Here is a 19,088-nt window from a genome sequence, read left to right as displayed (position 1 = left end):
AGAGGAAAGAGAAAGTAATCTCAGAAAAGTATGAAAATGATTTATCGGTTGAGTAAAACAGATTCCCACACAGTCCATAAATGATGCGTTCTTTTAGGATACACGTCTTCTTTCCTGGATAAGAATATGAATCTGAATATAGTTACATAGACCCATATGAAGATATTAAACAGCATATGTAGAAGTATATTTTTACTGTAAAAAGATAGTGTAAAAATATTGCTGGAAATCCATGTTCAGAAAATAAATGGAGACGTTATTAAAATTCCATTGGCATCGTAAATGGCTCAGGGCACGACTCACATTCATTTAGACTAGATTTACAATATATGTCATACACAATGTTAAAACAACAAAAAGCAAAGACTTGAAAGAAGCTGTACATCTTTAAATGATGATATGACTTGACTTGGGACTGATGACACGAGCCTCCGAATGCAGATTTTTTACCCCAATTAAAGGAAGAAACTTGAAGTTTTACTCTCAAGTCCCGTACATGATTTATCCTCATGATCCCATCATAGCTACTGATTCTTAAGAACCTGCTACAAGCGAGACAGTGTGCTAGTTACTTTTCAGGCATTATTATGGGTTGAATTGTGTCCCTCCAAAAAATATGTTCAAGTTTTAACCACTGGTACTTGTGACTGTGACCCTATGGAAATAGGGTCTTTATAGATGCAATTAAAGTTAACATAAGGTCATACTGGAATAGGGTGGGTCCTAATCCAATATAACTAGTGTACTTATAAAAAGAGGAGAGGAGAGACAGAGACAGAGAGACACAGAAGGAAGACACCCATGTGAAGATGAAGGCCGATATTGGAGTTATACTGCCACAAGCCAAGGAACACCTGGGGCTATGAGAAGCTGGAAAGGCAAGAAAGGATCTTCCCCTAGAATGTTCAGAGAGAGCATATTCCTGCCAACACCTTGAATTCAAATTTCTAGCCTCTTAGAACTGTGAGAGAATAAATTTCTGTTTCAAAGCACCCCATTTGTGGTACTTTGTTAAAGCAGCCCTGGGAAATTAATACAGTCATCATCTATTTCTCTTAACAACTCATTTTAGGGACAATGTAACTGAGCTTCAGAGAGGTTAATAGCTTATCTAGTGAAAGCAGTAAGTGATGGACAAAGGACTCATTACCAAGTATACATGATTCCAAAGCCCACGCCTTCTCCACTGCACCCTATTGCCATGCTTGGGTAGCCTAAAGTCCTACAGCCCTGTCATTAGCAGGCAATGACTTCAAGCTTGAAAATGGATTCTGGCAGCCCATTCAAAATGGTGGGGACTGCCACCCAAAAAACCCATTGTTGTCAAGTCAATTCTGACTCATAGTGGCCCTATAGAACAGAATAGAACTGCTCCCATAGGGTTTCCAAGGAGTGCCTGGTGGATTCAAACTGCCGACCTTTTGGTTAGCAGCCATAGCTTTTAACCGCTATACCACCAGAGATTGCCACAGGCTTGTACTATGTCTTTCTCCAGCCTAGACTGTCTTGCCTGGGACAGCCTTGAGATTTCTGGAAATCTTATAAAGTGGAAAAATGAGTGACGCAGGTGGCTAAGGAGAAAGCTAGGTTATGCCTGAAGCTCCACACAATGAATCCACGCCACACATGAACACAATGCCACTACACAGGTGTCAGAGTTAGGGAGTCACCTAGAAGAGGACATACTATGACTATTATAGGGATGATATCACAAAGCTAATAATGAGATAAAAAGGTCTGCACCAACTCTTAGCATTTTCCAGAATAGGCAATAAAATATGGGGCAAAAGGATTTCTCCAGCTTTCTACTAATTGGAAATCTTTGTTAAACAGGATTTCAGCCTATCATCAGTTCAAAGAAAAGCCTAATGATGATCCTGTAACCATTTTCATGTGAGGTACTCCTCCTTTTTGTTCAGAATATTTGGTAATCTATGTGTAATACAGATATTATCTAGCCAGTCCCCTTATCTAAAGTATTGTGTTTATGTATTTACAATTATTTGAAGACAGTTTATCTTTCTGGTATCCCAATTAGAACTAGATGATATGTATAAGGTGCCTTAGGTAAAACCCACAGAGAATATTTTTATTATCAAGAGCTATAAAATTTATCCATTAATGTACAGAATTTTTATAAAACAAAATAATTTCTCACAAAAGATGCAGTGAGCACATACAAAAGCCCAACTAGAAGAATTATTTAAGAATTTCACCAAAGTAAAGTGGATCAGGAATATACTAACCTTCAGAGATCATTTATTTTATTAACTAGTGGGAATAAGTGTTACTCATTCTTAGCAGGAGGAACCCAGAAATCTCAAGAATGCTTTGGATAGTTCATACAGAGTCTGAGTGAATGAAAAATGGGTATAAACAGGTGTTCACTAATCTCTAAAAACAGATGAGAAGCCTGAACCCTCAGATAACCCTATTAAATTTTATGAGTCAAAGACTTGCAATCTAACATATGCCAGCAGTAATGAAGGCTGGGAAGGAGTTGGCTGTTTTGATTTTTTAAGGTTTACTGACCTCATCCCCTAGATTTGGCAAATACTATTTCAACCCTCAAAAGACACTATTCTTGCAAGGGAATATACATATTTCCTCAAGAGCTATGTTGATAATCATTATATCCTAGTCACATACCTGCCTGTTAAAGCATAATGCTTCTCTAAAAACAAAAAACCCAGTGCCACCGAGTCGATTCCGACTCATAGCGACCCTGTAAGACAGGGTAGAACTGTCCTATGGAGTTTCCAAGGAGCACCTGGTGGATTCGAACTGCTGACCCTTTGGTTAGCAGCCTTAGCACTTAACCACTAAGCTGCCAGGGTTTCCAATGCTCTCTAGAGTTATACATTTTTACTACCAGATACACCCTGGAAAGGAACACAAAAACAAGTTGGCATAAAACTCAGAAGTAAGTGGATGATGGTGAGGGTGTGACATCTCACTATGAGGCATTCACACATATGAGCAGCCTCTGCGATCAGATTTACCATGTGTGCTGTGTGATGCACGCAGAGTAGGCTCTCAGATCCTCTGATGCTAAAAGTAAGACGCCCTAAATAACTGAGATCATGTCAACCGTAATACTCTGCCACCCGGTAAATCAGTCATTGCATCCAGCAAGTAGCTACTGTAGACAGCTGCACAGATATTCCAAGTGCACTTTTTATAAGCTTTTAAATTATATCAGCTGCTGTCCAAAAACCAGTGTGGTAAATCAGTAAATGATGCATCCTGGCATTTCTGTAGAACATGGTCCCTACAAAAAGATGAAAACAGGAGTCAAGGATTGGGAAGATGACGAAAGGAAGGAAGGACAAAAAGCATTCAGAGTATCTGCTAGAAATCAGTTCTGGGCAATGAAGGATTAAGAGGGAATGAGAACAATTTTCCTCTCTCTTCCCAGTTCCTACCTTTCAGCTTGACTTGAGTAATAATGTATATGGTCATCCCACCAGTTTGGCATGATATGACATTATAAGTACTGAGTACCTAAGGGAGTTAGAACTAATGCAGAGAAGGATTGGGACAGATCTGTTTGGGGAGGTATTTACCAAAGAGTAAAAGAAGATTTTGAGAAAGATAAGCCAGCAAAGATACAAGGGAGCAATCAGGGATGCTCAGTGAAAACCAAGAGTTGCCTTAGAAGTTAAAGATGGGGGCTGGGAAAAGTTTTGCAAATGGTGTATACCTGTACTGTTCAAAATGGTAGCCATTAACCACCTTTGCCCATAAAAAAAAAAAAAAATGGAGTACTTGAAACGTGGCTAGTACAAACTGAAATGGCAGTATGTATTCGGAGTCGACTCAATGGCAGTAGTGGTGGGATAGAATACATAGATTTCATATAAAAATGAAAATATTTCATTAAGAATTTTTATATGTTGAAATTTTTATATGTTGAAATAACCCCATAGGGCAGAGTATAACTGCCCCATAGAGTTTCCAAGGAGTCCCTAGTGGATTTGAACTGCCAACATTTTGGTTAGCAGTGGTAGCTCTTAACCACTATGCCACCAGTGTTTTTATATTTTGGATATGTTGGGTTAAATAAAATATATCATTACTTTTTAATTTTTTATGTGGCTTTTTACTTTTTTAATGTGTTAATAGAAAATTTAAAATTGCTCACATTATATTGTTATTGAACAGGACTGCAACTCAAAATCAATTTATTAAATACAGATCTACAACTGAGTTTTATCTAAGGGCAGTTTAAAATAGTGGAGACAGGAGACTGGTAGGATAGGATATCAGTTGGTAAGAATTTTGGACCACTGAGTTGAGGTGAGGAGGTAGGAGCACTAATAATTCTTTCAAAGATGTTCGTTGGCTAAGTGAAGGGGGGATGGGATGATAGCTTTAATGAAAGCAGAGGTAACAAAGGGGCTCCTCCTCCAGCCCCTTACCTTTTATTTCTTTATTTGGTTAGAAGAGACTTAAGCAGAGGAAACACTGCATAAATGAAGATACTGATGATGCATGAAAGAAGGATGATGTAAGAACGTACCAGAGAGTAGGAAGTTTGGAAAAGAGCACTACTGACACCATTAGCCTTGGGCAAGGTGTAGTGAAGAGCTAGTTTTTATTGTTGGGCATGCCACCCCCACCTCAACCCCTTACTGGGAGATAAGAATGAGGCAAATAAGAGAAGTAAACCAGAACTTTACAGGCACTATTTATTCTAAAAAAAATTCTAGGCATGTTAAAACTGTTACCTAATCCAATCTTTACACCACTCCTGTGAGGGAGATATTTGCCTTTTCAACAGATGAGGAAACTGAGACCCAGACAGGTTAAGTAACTTTCCTAAGGTCACACAACCAATAAGAGGAAAGTCTCACAGGTAAGAGCAGTAATGCCAGGGGCAGAATACACACGTTTTTATCTAGTGTTTTTCCTTCTTATCACATCCATCTGCAGAATCAAAGGATTCCTGAGAAGATAAATGGCTACGGTTGCTATGAGTTGGAATCAACTTGATGGCAATGGGTCTTTTGAATTATGAACATTTTAAAAATAAATACTAAAATGCAATGGTATAGTTGTAGAACCTAATTCTAACATGGAAATGGGTCCTGTTTAAAATTGAGAGGGCTAAATGGAAATATTACACCAGAAAGGATCATGGGTGTGTGTGCCAGGCCCTTCTTCAGAAGGTGTGCCTGAAAGAAAGAGGCCAGTGGTGAACAGAGGCGACAGCAAGGACAGAATGAGAATCCCAGTTCCCAAACAGTTATGTGGTCTGAACAAGACTAAAATATGGGGGAACGCGAGCAGTTGAAGATGCTCTCTGATGGTCAAGGATAAACAACTCAGGTAGCAAGAAGGAGACTGCTGCTGCATTCCAAAATGATGCCTCAGATTGCCATGCCCAGCTCCCCACCAGTTTCGCCTCCCACCCCCATCTCTTTGTGTGCAGTTTGTTCTACAATCTGAGATCAGATCTTATTTTTTGATCTTTGTTTAAAACTGCTGGAAGAGGCCAGCTCACAATAAGCAATTCAAACCACCTTAACAGAAATGCTTAAGGGAAGATGAAAATCTCTACAAATTACTTTCATTTTCTTTTCCATGTGCAGAACAGTTCTCGTCGAATAACCAGTTACTACGCGAGACAGAAAAACCAATAAAGGGGCAGAAAGGCATCAGTTATTTATCTTCTTTAACCCAAGGCTTTTTGATAGTCTCTCTTTCAATTATCAAAAATACACACATATACAGAGATGTTTTCAATTATAGTTGATGGCCACAGGTGACAGTTCTGATGTCTACTATGATTTTGACCGCATGTCAGTATTATAATAACAATTTTGGGTTTTTTTTTTTTTAGGATAGGGAAACCAGTTATCTTTATTTTGTATTAGGCAATCCAGTCAAATGCGCTCTATAGTTAGCTAGACAATAACCAGACTTCACATAGGCATTTCCTCCATTAGGTGATAATAAGTATCAGAGGAAGAGACACTAAAGCCAATGTCACGGATGTTTTGTACCTCAGAACTTGAAAGCAGGGTAGAAAGGAGCATTACTGCCAAAAATGTGGATTAAGTTTCTATTTTCAGATGCATTCTGGGACTGATCTAATTATTGGCCTGCTCTTTTTTTTTATTATTTATTATTTGGACTTTATTATTATTTTGCTTTTTATTTTTCTGGGAGCTTCTAGGTAGACTGTGTTCACAATTTTCTTTTCTGAAATTTGGGAGCCCTCCATAATTTGTTCAAGTCAACAGGGAGTTATTACTACCTCTCAGACAAATGATCAAATCCCAGTATTATTTGTTGGTGGACAGGTAAAATACATTTTTTATTCCAAAGCAAAGTTCATTACTTTATAAACAGCTTCACAGATAATCTACTTCCCTGTCTAGAACTACAATTTTATGTGTTTACTTTTTCTGACTTGTGTTAACATATAATTTCTCTTCTCACATTTCTTTTTCAAGAAAAACCATACTAAGGACCTTTTCTTCCCTTACTAACATTGCCCTCAACTCTTATTTGTTTTTAGGCAAACTCTTCACTTCCATCTACTTAATGGCAGGAAGTTGTTTAGTCCAGTGGATAAAATCAGTACAGTGGGAGTCTCTGGACCTAAATTTTATCTCTAGCATTACCTTTGACTCATTACGGGGAATTCACACAGCACTGGAAATCCTTTCTCAAGGAAGGAGCAGAGCCCAGCCTGATATCTTGGTGACGTGCATCCCTGTCACAGATACCTAAGGCATGGTTTTCTTAGTATAACTTAGGGCTGTGCCCTAAGTGACCTGGAACTGATTATACTCAGTGCGTGTGTGTTTGTGTTTGTGTGTGAGAGTGCGAAAGAAAGACAGTGAGAGATTAATTGATTACAGGGCTATTTAAGAGTGACACCAAAGTTTCATATTTCCTCATTACCATCTTGGTTCTAGGACAGAAAACTAATGAGTTTCATACTGAAGCTTTGGCCTAAACTACTGGTTGTTAGAAAAAAATTGAGTCAGAAACCTTCATATAAACAGGGTAAATAACTGCTAAATTTTAAAGGATGTTTTAATCCTTTAAAAGTATGCCATTTATTATTTTGTGTTCTTAGAAGTGTCCCTATAAACGGTGTTAAAACTAATTGGGGACCAAGAGGATGAGAGAAGGGGGAGAAATAGTCTCACTCCCTGGCCAGTCTAGACACTAGAGTAAGTGGGGAAGGATGGCAGTGCTAAGGAGAAAAAGAAAGAGAACAATGTTGGCACAGAGGCAAGGAGGGAAAAGAGCTCAGGGAGGTGGAAGAAGATGCCCAGGCAGCCCCTGGGGCTTGGCAGATCATAGCTCAAACAGCAACAACTAATGCTGTCAACCAATGGAAGGGCGTGAGGGTAGGGGAATGGACACAGTAAACACAGGGAACAGGCCTTACCTAGCCTTTCCCAGGGAGCACACATATCAAACAGCTTTGCCATCAGTCCTATGACTTCTGAAAATGTAATTTAGTCAGTGTGTGTCCCCCATTCTCCTACCAACTGATTTGGGGACTTAAATAACTGTGCCCAATTAAAATGTTGTTAAGCCATCAGCTCAGCTGAAGAGTATAGAGAAGTGACTAACTAGGTTTAATGACAATGTAATCAACCATTTAGGAGCCCTGGTGGCACAGTGGTTAAAGTGCTTAGCTGCCAATCCAAAGGTCAGCAGTTTGAACCCACCAGCAACTCCATGGGAGAAAGATGAGGCAGTCTGTTTCCATAAAGATTTATAGTCTTGGAAACTCTGTGGGGGCGGTTCTACTCTGTGCTATGGGTGGCTATGTGTCAGAATCAACTCAACAGTAATGAATTCTTTTTCGTAATCGACTATAATAAATATAAATGACCTAAAGAAATAGTTGAAAGGCAGAGAAAGTTGAGAGAAAAATTGATTTTTTTTCTTTAACTTTCAGATAAAACTTACCTTTTGAATAAATTAGGCTGAATACCCAGCCATGACGTGACATTGATTCCCCCTTTACATCATAGCAACATTTTAGAAAGCTAAGAGTATCTGGTTATTTAGAGAACTGGTACAGGATTCAGCAAATAGGTAGGATTTTATTTATTTTTTTTTTTATGAGTGTATCCAGTAAAGCTCAGAAAGTGACTGCCAAAGTTTTTAATGATATAGTAAACCTTTGAATATTTATTAAGCACTTACCATAAGCCAAATTGTGTTCTAAGCATTTTCACATACAAGACTTTATTTATTTTTACCACAAATCTATAGGTCTCATCTCTATTTTACAGAATAGGAGACTGAGGCACAAAGGCCAAGTAACTTTCCCAAAGTCACATAAATAATAAATGTAGAAGCTAGGATTGATATCCATTCTATCTGTTCTGGAGTCCAGAGTTACACTACCTTTGATATTCGGTGGCATTGAAAGCCAGGTGGTAAGCGTTCTAATTAAAAAAGTTCCTATTGCTTTCGAAAGCACATGCTTCTTCTACATATGCTTTAAGATACTTTGTATTTACTGCTGGCATGCATTAGAGTGAATTCTAGAGACAGCCTATGCACTAACATGAAATTCTGTGATAATTTTTAAACAAGCAGTTGGATACTCATGTATGTCTGCTACCAGACCGAACTACTGAATACTGGTATCATCAAGATAATTCAGTCTTATGCCAGCCAATGCTTGAAGGCTACATTCAGAAAAGAATTTTTTTTTTTTAACCCTTACTGTGTGCTAGCCACTAAGCTAGGCTCTTCATGCGTGTCTTATATTAATTTAGGCTATTCAACCACCCAAGCTTCTAAATCCTAGTTAGAAAGTACATCATATAAAACACACACAGAATTTTAAAGCTGCTCACCAGTTACAAGACAGGTGCCCTGAAGCTGTGCTTATATGTGTCATCTCTGATATCATTTTAATTGCCTATTGACAAGGAATATACTGCATGATTATGATATATATTGCACTCAAATTATAAAACCACAACAACCTTCCAAATGTAAGTTATATTATCCTTTTTTTTCCCCAGAGATGTGTATCTTTATGTGATCTGGGTAGTAATAAGAGACTATCTGTCCTTGTGTCTTATGTAATTCTCCTAGGTGTCCTTGACACTGTCTTGTACAAAGAGACCATGAATAACTTCGTTTTAATTTATTTGTTTGTCTCACTTATGCCTGATTGGAGCAATTGAGAAAAATTACATTCATAAATCTTCTTGTCGAGATAATTAATTATGCACGAAATACTCCAAGCTGCTTCTGATTTTCATTAATGAAGCAGATTATCTGCAAAATAAGATGCTGCTGGAGTTGAAAAGAAAGGTCAGCAGCTCATCTTTACATGTAAAACAAGTGCACAGTTTTACTTCTGAAAAACAATGATAAAGAAATAGTGTGCTATGTTTATGTTTGTCAGGCTATCACATCCCAGTTAAGGTTTGTTTTTTAAAGTATGTAGCTTTCATGTACCTTTTTTTTTTTTTTTTCCTGCTGTTGCTGTAAGCCTTATTCAAGTTGCCATCATTCTGGTCACTTAATTCCTTTTCCAAAGGGAAATCAGCCGACCTACTGTAGTTCAAAAGTGTTAGGGCACAAACGCTTAGAAGCTGAGAAGCACTAAATGCATGTTTAAATGGCCCTTAGGAGAGAACATGCATCAGATATTCAGACACCCACATTACTATTCATCAGTAATCTTTGCTCTAATTCACCACTTAATTTTCCTTTTTCTTCGGTGATTAAAATGATTGACAGAGCTAGTATTTTATTAATCCGAAGTTTGAGAGCTCCTATGTTACCTTAAAATAAGTACAGAACTGACCAAAAAAACTCTTCTATCATGTGTCATCAGTGATTAGAAGCCCTTTGCCCTCCATTGAAGTATGCTCTCCACTGTATATTTCTTGGTTCCATCATGTTCTGGGATCATTGTGTAGATCATCCATAGACCCTCAAATACTAAAAACAGCGTCACACTCAATTTGGAGTCCCTGGTGCTATTCTTCACCATTGCATCAACAAAACCTTAACACAGGGCTTGCAGAAAAACTTAACAACTCAAGTGAAATAATTACGTTTATAACTTCCTGAATGTTTTACATCTCTGGAGGACTGCTGATCTCATCACACAAGAACAGTGGTTCTCAACTGGAGGTGACTTTTGCCCCCCAAAGTAAATTTGGCAATGTCTGGAGATATTTTGGGTTGTTAAAACTGGGGATTGTGCTACTGACATCTAGTGGGTAAAGACAAGGGATTCTGTTCAACATCTTACAAGTACAGATGAATTATGAGTTGGAATTGACTGGACAGCAATGGGTTTGTTTTTTTAAAGGTCAGTAGTGCCAAGGTTGAGAAACTCTGCATTGAAAGGAATAGTTGAAAGGCTGATCATTTAAGTCCTCAATCTTCCAGCTTGAAGTAAGAACCTGTTTCTTCTGGCTTCATATTTGTTCCTAGCTATATGTTTTTTATATGTCTATCCCTCCATTTTGGCTCAGAGCAACAACATAAAAGCATGTGAAGAGACCCCTTTCCGGGGCATCCAGACCAGGAAACCTCCCCGTACATAATTTCCCTCCTTAAAATCTCCATCTACTTAATCTGAATGTAGGATTGGGGCAATTTGAAATGTTGCAATAAATATTCCACCTATTTGACTTGGGGATTTTAAAAGAGAGTTCTGTCCACGCTTACCCTCAAACGATTTGAATCAAGGAAATACGTGGCAAGCATATTGACAGCAGATGGGAGCTGTCCCTGCGGTCTGAGTACTGAGCTCTCCCAAGCCTGCAAACTTATCAAAAACCCTCTCCCTTCCCCCTCCAAAAAGCCCTGAGTGAATTCCCCCTAATGAGTCAAAGGTAATGCTAGAGATTTAAAAAAGCCTGCTAACCATTGAGCATCCAGCCATAGGCCAAGGTAATACTTCTTCATTAGTATCCGACCACTCTTCAAAGAGCATTATCTCTGTTTTGGGCTGGAAGGCTTCACTGACAGTAGCAGCAATCTAGTAAAATTCACCACAATCATTCCCCTCCAGCTTTCAAGAAAACTGCACTTAACATTTCAGAATTTCAGAGAAATGTGTCTCAAATTAGTGACCCAAAATGAAGCGAGAAAGAGAATCTAAGGATAGAACGGTCGTTTTCAAAACTGCTCACCAGTGTTCTCCCATTTATAAAATCAATATTATAATGAGAAGAAATAAAAATCTTTGTTTTGTTGTTACTTACTTAGGCAAACAGCATGGTATTTTGGACCAAAGGCTTTTCAACCAAAGACCAAAGGATTTGACGACAACTCCTGAGAAGCTAGCTGTCCCTGAGCATGGCTAATCCACATAATAACCAAACCTCATTAGCTGAGGCAAGAACATCACCAATACCCCCTCGGCTTACCTGGTTTTCTTGCTGGTCCCACTGACATATCTGCAGAACCTGCTCCAATTCCTGCCGCTGTTGCTTCAGGTACTTGTCTAATTGCCTTCTCCTGTCTTGTAGGAGTTCAAGAAGGCTGTCGATCTTCAGGCAGCTGCTATGAGCTCCCTGAATCAACTCGGGATTTACATTAGGCCCTTCACATACGAATTTTTCTATGAATTCAGTGAGTTGTTGACTTTTGTTTAGAAGGGCTAGAGATCGTTCTAAGAGTTCTAGAAGAAAATTAAAAACAAAAAAGAATAGTGGTATAAGCAAGCTTTTATATAGTAATAGACAGGCTCTTCATAGACTTTAAAGTATATGTATACTTTATATTAATAATAAATAATACTACAAGGACTTTAAATGTGTAAACATAAACTAAGGAGTCCTGGTAGCACAGTGGTTAAGCAATCGGCTGCTAACCAAAGGGTCAGTGGTTTAAACCCACTAGCTACTCTGTGGGAGAAAGATGTGGCAGTCTGCTTCCATAAAGATTTACAGCCTTGGACACCCTACAGGCAGTTCTACTCTGTCCTATAGGGTCGCTATGAGTAGGAATCGACTCAGGTACAACGGGTTTGGTTTTTTGGTTTTAAACATAAACTCCCTACAACACTTGAGAGAAACAATGGGTCAAATTACCACAGCCTAACAACTGCCATAGAGTTAACTCCTCCTATTACGTGTTCTTATATCAAAATGTTCCTCTTATTCACAGCTCTTGTCATAGTTGTAGCTTTATATTTACATGTGGGATTATTTGATTCATGTCTGTCTTTGCCACTAGGCTCTTATGCAATATGAGGACAGGGACCATGACTCTATCTCCAGCACTTAGCACAGTGGCTGGCATAGGGAGATGCTCTATAATTTTTGTAGAATGCTTGAATAAGACAGAATTACTAAAAGAAGGAGGATAGTCAAAGGAGTTATAGATTCTGGAGATCAGCAGTTCTCTAAAGATGTAACCTTTGTTGTACTACACTCATGCTCTGTACTACTCGCTAATCAACATCTCAGAAACACATTAGAACAGCTAGCTACAAATATAGATATATTTTACTTTCTTAAATTTAAAGATAATATATATAGCTATGGGTTGGAATCGACTCGACGGCAGTGGGTTTGGTTTTTTGGCGGTTTTATATATGTGAAGTTCTCAACTAATAATCAGAATTTCCTTCTTGAATATGTATTGCAAGTTAGGTCATCTTAATCACGTCCCAACGAATTAGCTGATTAATAAGTCTCATCAACCTCCATGTTATGAAAACACAACCCTCGACAACATCACTCAGCCAATGAATTGGGAGCCAGATATCCTGACCAGAGTCCCCTCAACTCCTCGATCTCCACATGTCATATAGAGGGGCACAAAAATGTCATGGTGAACATGCTATCAGGACTTAAGAATATTTTATCATCACAAAAATAAACTGAATTCCCTCTTTTCAATTTGCATTTTCATCCATCTCTTCAGACTAAGAAGAAGCCTATTGGACTTTCGAAGGTTATACCATCAAAAGGCAGGACATTGGTTCCCCTATCAGTGGGATGCCAGGGCACTGCAGGCTCAGGCCTCCAAACACAGCTGCATGTGCCCTGTACACATTGGCTCACTGTGCAGCACATCCTAGTTACTCTTAAGGAGCCAACCAGAAAAAAAAAAAAAAAAAAAAACAGCATCAGGACCATTTCCATGCTTCCAGCTCCTTCCTCAAATCTTTATGGAAAAATTTCTACTTCCACAACCCCCTATGCTTTTCTAAAATGCTTTCATTTGATTGCTTCAGTAATGAACCTTCAACAAAAGCATTAGTCACTGTCAGGTTGCAGAGGTAAAATTGCTGTGCAATGAGCGTGTTGGTCAGGTAGAGATTGAACTGAGACCATAGAACTCATCTCAGCTACCCAGGCTCGATTCACTTTCCAGTCTCCTAGGAGAAATTTCATTTGATTCTGCTCATTCCCCTTTGGATCCAGCTAGATTGTTGCTGCCAAATAAAAATGGGCAGGCTGCTGCTTTAATGCTGAACCTTTGGATGCTGTTTATAATTGCTGTTAGTGATAGGTCCTATAGAACAATGCCAGTTAAAATTACATATGTGTATTTGGTAAGATCTCATGAAAATTTATACAGGAAGGATTGAATCCTTTAATCTTTGAATTTTGGAAAAGTTGTGATAAGTAATAAATCATAATGATCTATTATCTAGGGTCCTTTGGAGGGTGATGTAAACACAAAACCTATTTGTGGCTTTACAAACGCCTTTTGCCCCTGTCCGGCATGATCAGGCCTGTGAAGCTAGAAGTCCAATTTGAACTCTGACTGACGAATGGAAGAAGCTATTCCATTCATACTCAGTGCTATTTGGCAGTAACAATTAGGAAATGCATTAGAAAGAAAAGAAGTGATTGTTGCTACCTATTTTTCTAACCTACTTCCACAGAGAAAGATTGTAATAAACAGCTACTCTCAAAAATGCCTTCCCTACTACAGTCCTGGCCCACCCCAAATTTTGGTGGAAGAGGTCTAGCATTCAAATTGTTGGTTAACAATCAGACCATTTTTATCATTTTTTAGAGGGGAGTTGAAAATCTTTTTAAGTAGTGTTTTATTAGATTTTTTTATCTGGAAAAATGGTTCACTACTGCTTTTTTTTAACTACAGTGGTGAAAGAGGGATTTTCCTTACCCAGAGATATTATTTAAGGACTGACCTTCGTTTACTGACTCTTAGAAGGAACATTAGCTGCGTTCAACCATTTATTCAACCAAGAAATATTACTGAGGATCCATAATGCTCCAAGCACCATGCCAGATGTTGAGGATAAAAAGATGACCAGGTGGGAATAGCCCCTGCCCTAGGGAATAAAATCTAGCAGATAGAATAAATGAATCTCTTGGAAGCTCCCTCTACCATCCCCTTAGAACCATCTACAACTAGTTCTTTCCTACAGAAGATGACAAAAAATGAAACTTTACTTAATGTTTCTTGGAACAAGGTGAGTGTAAGTAAATAGAGAATTAAAAACATGGTCATAGGTGGTATTCTCAAGTTAACATCGTTTAAAACCATTAAAAGCTTATGAAGGAAATATACATATTTCTTGCCTTTGCTATGATGTTCGTGGAGCTGAAGAAGTGATCTTAAGGGTTCAGCACTCTCAGACTCCTGAGTGTTCTGGAGGAAATCCTCAGCTTGGTCTATTTTAGTAGCAAACTACAACAGAAAGACAGGGAGGCAACATTTGAACAAATAAAAACCAATGTGTTATTTTACTTATTTGTTAATTTTTTTAATGGATTCACAACCTATATCATTGTTTGTATTTGTGTGAGGGTGTGTGTTTGCATGTAGCCCAGTTTATAAGGTGCCAAGGCAAGAATTTTCTTCTTCTTCCCGTGGATTGCTTTTATACCTGGAAATATGTCATGTATGCTGAAATCAACCAACTTGCTTACTGCTCAAATGTCTACCAAATTGTTTCGACTAAAACCATTGTGCCCTATGTAATGAGTACAGTCACTTTCAATATTCTAAAAAGGCAGCTTGTAAAAAAATGGCAAGGAAGTTTGCTAAGAGAAACCAATAAAAGGCTGACTAAAAAGTAACCCTATAATAACAAGTAGATTTAACTTAAGAATTTACTTAAAGAAAGGGCTGAAATATAGTGATTTTTCCTCTGTGAAAAATGTAAGCTTTAGAATAATATGTAATCTAATACTATTTCTTATACAAAGCAAAATAATTGGCCTGTAGGAAACACAACAAAGGGTTACTTCAGGTTACTTCTATGAGAAGTGGGATTAGGGATGGGTGAGAGGAGGTGGACTTTTAGCTCTCAGATCTGTAGTTTGTACTTTTGTTTGCATTTTTTATCATGAATTTGTTTACGCCTTATTTATGTAAATAAAAATAAGATTCCAAAAAACCAAACCCATTGCCATCGAGTTGATTCCGACTCATAGCGACCTAGATACAGCAAAAATGAAAAATGGGAAATTTCTCTTCTGTTTCAAGAAAAAAGCAGATGAAGGTGACACCCTAATGATAAGGAGAACGACCAATCTCTAAGTTTCTCCATGGAAGAGGTATGAGGGGGAGAGAGGTGCTTGAAATGCTGTTAATATCCTCAAGAGAATAATCTTAGAAACAAGCTTTAGAAGAGGGCAAAACGTATTTTGTTATACTAGTACAGTGTTTATTTATAACTATCGACAAATAGCTGCAGTTATTTCAACAGGAAGATTCAAGAGTAATTATAGTTTTTACAGAGCATTTTGACCAACATATTCACCTTTGGATTTGGTTCAAAATATACTAATAAAAGTGAAATGAGAAAGATACCAAAGCCTATCACAATGCTTGTCTTCTTTTTCAAATTTTCTCCAACCCTCATCTTTGAATACAGCAATTTTTAATATTTTTAAGTAACTGATTAACAAGATCTACTTTTTTGATTATTACAATAGCCATATAATATCCACAATTACAAATGGCATGGAATACGGGAGAGCCTGATGAGCATGTCCTTTTTTGAAATGTCAAGGAGGCTTCTGCCATTTTGTTACAACAACCTGATACAGACCCACCACTGTCTCCTGGGGACTGTTCCTAAATTGCAGTGCAGTGTTTGAAAAGAGAATAACCCATCTGGTGATTAAATCTGTAAGCCTGAAGTCACTCTGTAATGATTATCAACCATGCAATAAGTCATTTTGGTTTTGTAATGAAGCCCCACATGTATGTAGTTCAATAAGGGATCATATCTACACATCATTTACATCTCTCATTCATTCCATCTCTAATAACTGCTTTAAGGATCTTCTTTGAGGAGACGGTTCAAAGGGAAAAAAGACCTCTAGTAGGTGATTTTTTTTTTTTTTCCCTGTAGAACTTTACAAAACTTTTGGAGTCACTGTATAATTTATATCTCTATTTCAGCATTTTATTTAAATATTAATATATATATATAAGCAAACAATCCTTTATTCAGAGGGAGCTTCCTGACATTCTATTAACTTTTTTCTCATGGATTTTTTTCTTTTCTTCACCTAAAAATTATGCTTTTCTTCTTTCTGCAGCTTGTACAGGATAGAAGTGACAATAGGGGGACACTTCATAAGCCTGTTAATTTCACGCTTTTTTAAAAATCACTAATGAAAATACACAGGGGCAGGGAGAATACATACGAGTTTGTCTTCAGCTTAGTATGAAGTAGTCCACAAAATTGGAAGTGGGATAATTCAAGAAACAGACTTTTCACTAGATCCAATAAAAGCTAAGTGTAAGAATTAGGTTGCTGGGTTGTATTACGCTTTAACTTAGTATTTTACTTTATGTAATTCTGGAAGTAATTTACTCATCATGGAGAAAATCAGCTTACCATTAATGACACTGTACAGTGAAAAAAAAATTGGGCCTAATGTTAGAAAAAAGATAATTCCCTGCGCTTAAAAGAGCTGAGTTATAAGGGCAGGTGACACCTATATCCTGCTTACTAAGACAGAATGAATCAGATGGATCTATAATTTGGCCCCTGGAGGTACTCTTTAGCTGGTTTATTTCTTTTCCAGAAAGAAAACTGTGTATGGAACTTCTCCCAAGATGGTTTGTAAAAAAAATTGTGAGTTAGACTTCAGTGTTCAAATTGTGGAGAACAAACCATGAAAGTTACTACATGTGTTTATTGCCCTTTTTTGCTTTTAAACAAGCTCATGATGCATGAAATTGTCTACTCCAATTTTTATGTTCTACTACTAATCTTCTTTCTTTCATTATTTTGGATTTACATCTCGAATTTCAGTTTGAAAATGTCGTCTGTTTCAAAGCTAGTACTTTATCATAATGAAACAGGGCTCTCACATCAAAATGAATGTACTGACACTTGACAGAGAAGTTAAAAGTGAGATTTCCAATAATGTCTTACACCAAACATAACACCTCCGCTGATAATGTTTTTTGAGTTTCACATTTTAAAATTGGAAACTTTATAAGATCACAGAATTCAAGAAACATCATAGGAGGAAATGACTTGATAGAACCAGGATTTCTTCTTCCCTTGTATTTTAATAAGCTCAAACTATGGAAATAAAACTACATGCCTTAGAAAAATACTCTAAAAAAGGCTATGTTTACAAAGTCAAAATCATTCTATAGAATATTAAAAGCAGCAGAAGAAATTTTATCCTCCAACTTTAGCCAACAAGAACACTCTGCACTTCCTAATAATCCTACAGTCCAGGCTAATGGTTTGATTTAGTGATTACATACCTATCTTCTTAAAAGTGGAAATTATAATGACTTATGAGTAAAGGTTTCCATTTTTACTTAATCATTTACTTAATTTCAATTAATTTACTTAGTTTTTGTTTGAAGGCCTATATTTACAGTATCAATGATTTTATTTTTATAATCAAAAATTGTACCTGCATTGGCTATTCTGCCACTTTTTGAGTCTGATTACAATGCCTATTTGTGGAAATAAAATGTTTTCATGAGTGCTAACATTTGCCATGGTATTTTCAATCACTTCATATGCATGCAAAAGCTGGACGATGAATAAGGAAGACCAAAGAAGAATTGATACCTTTGAACTGTGGCATTGACAAAGAATATTGAATGTACCATGGACTGCCAAAAGAACAAACAAATTTTGTCTTGCAAGAAGTACAACCAGAGTGCTCCGTAGAAGCAAGAATGGTGAGACTACGGCTTACATACTTTGGACATGTTATTCGGAAGGATCAGTCCCTGGAGAAAAACATCATGCTTGGTAAAGTAGAGGGTCACTGAAGAAGAGGAAGACCTTCAGCAAGACAGATTGACACAGTGGCTGCAACAACGGGCTGAAGCATAAAAACGTTTGTGAGGATGGCACAGGACCAGGCAGTGTTTCATTTTGTCGTACGTAGGGTCGCTATGAGTTGGAACCATCTCAATGGCACCTAACAAAAACTAACAACATTTGCACTGATGTGGAGAAGGGAAAAGTTCCTTTTGACACAAACCTCTAAGGCATTTTCAAAAAATTCAGAGGTCAACCTGAGGAGCTCCTGTCTTCTTTCAAGCATGGAGACCAGGGCTGCCCATGCTTCACCCAGGGTGTTGGCCATGGCATCGTAGACCTGACTTTGATCCTTGTTCTCTTCAGCTGTCTTATCTGCTTCCTGCAACAGTCCCCATACTTGATCTTCCAAAGCCTGAGATCGGGAGAAAAAAGGCATAACAGAGTATAACTCACTGGAAGAACTGAGAATCACATTTTAAATATTTAGATATTTGACATTATATATGGTCTGGGAAGGTCTAAAGACAGACAGTATAGATACTCTGTGGAATGGAATCAAGTAGGCAAGAGGGAGCAGTGGAGATGGTGGCAAACTGGGGAGAATGGCCAGGTTAAAGGCATTCACATTTAAACATTGATAAAACATTGCAGAAACTTGTCATACATATACATCTAGACCCCCGGGGGTATAGAGTATTGTGGTGACCTCATATTTCCAAAAACAAAACAAATTGGAACACATCCAGACTAGAGTGATCAAGAAAAAGAGTGGGGGGGGGGGGTCCAGTAAAACTCACTGTTTATTCTAAATAATTGCAATTAATTCTTAATATATTCGTGAAGTTTAATGTAAATGTTAAGAATAGAGTATCGAGAGTAAATT

At 37.7% G+C, this 19,088-nt stretch overlaps 1 protein-coding gene across 1 annotated transcript in view; it reads right to left on the bottom strand.

The window, feature by feature from the left end:
* The window catches only part of CCDC141 (coiled-coil domain containing 141), a 230,846-nt gene that overhangs the window by 150,877 nt on the left and 60,881 nt on the right, over positions 1 to 19,088 (bottom strand). The window contains exons 3-5 of the mRNA XM_003405968.3: positions 18,426 to 18,617; positions 14,526 to 14,634; positions 11,388 to 11,641 (exon numbers count right to left, since the gene is read on the bottom strand). Of these exons, the coding sequence (XP_003406016.2) occupies positions 11,388 to 11,641; positions 14,526 to 14,634; positions 18,426 to 18,617 (555 nt within the window). The remainder of the gene's footprint in view (positions 1 to 11,387; positions 11,642 to 14,525; positions 14,635 to 18,425; positions 18,618 to 19,088) is intronic.

This window comes from Loxodonta africana, chromosome 6 (assembly GCF_030014295.1).
Source record: "Loxodonta africana isolate mLoxAfr1 chromosome 6, mLoxAfr1.hap2, whole genome shotgun sequence".
Lineage (NCBI taxonomy): Eukaryota > Metazoa > Chordata > Mammalia > Proboscidea > Elephantidae > Loxodonta > Loxodonta africana.
Note: the sequence above shows the minus strand (reverse complement) of the source record. Positions and strands in the feature narration are given on the sequence as shown.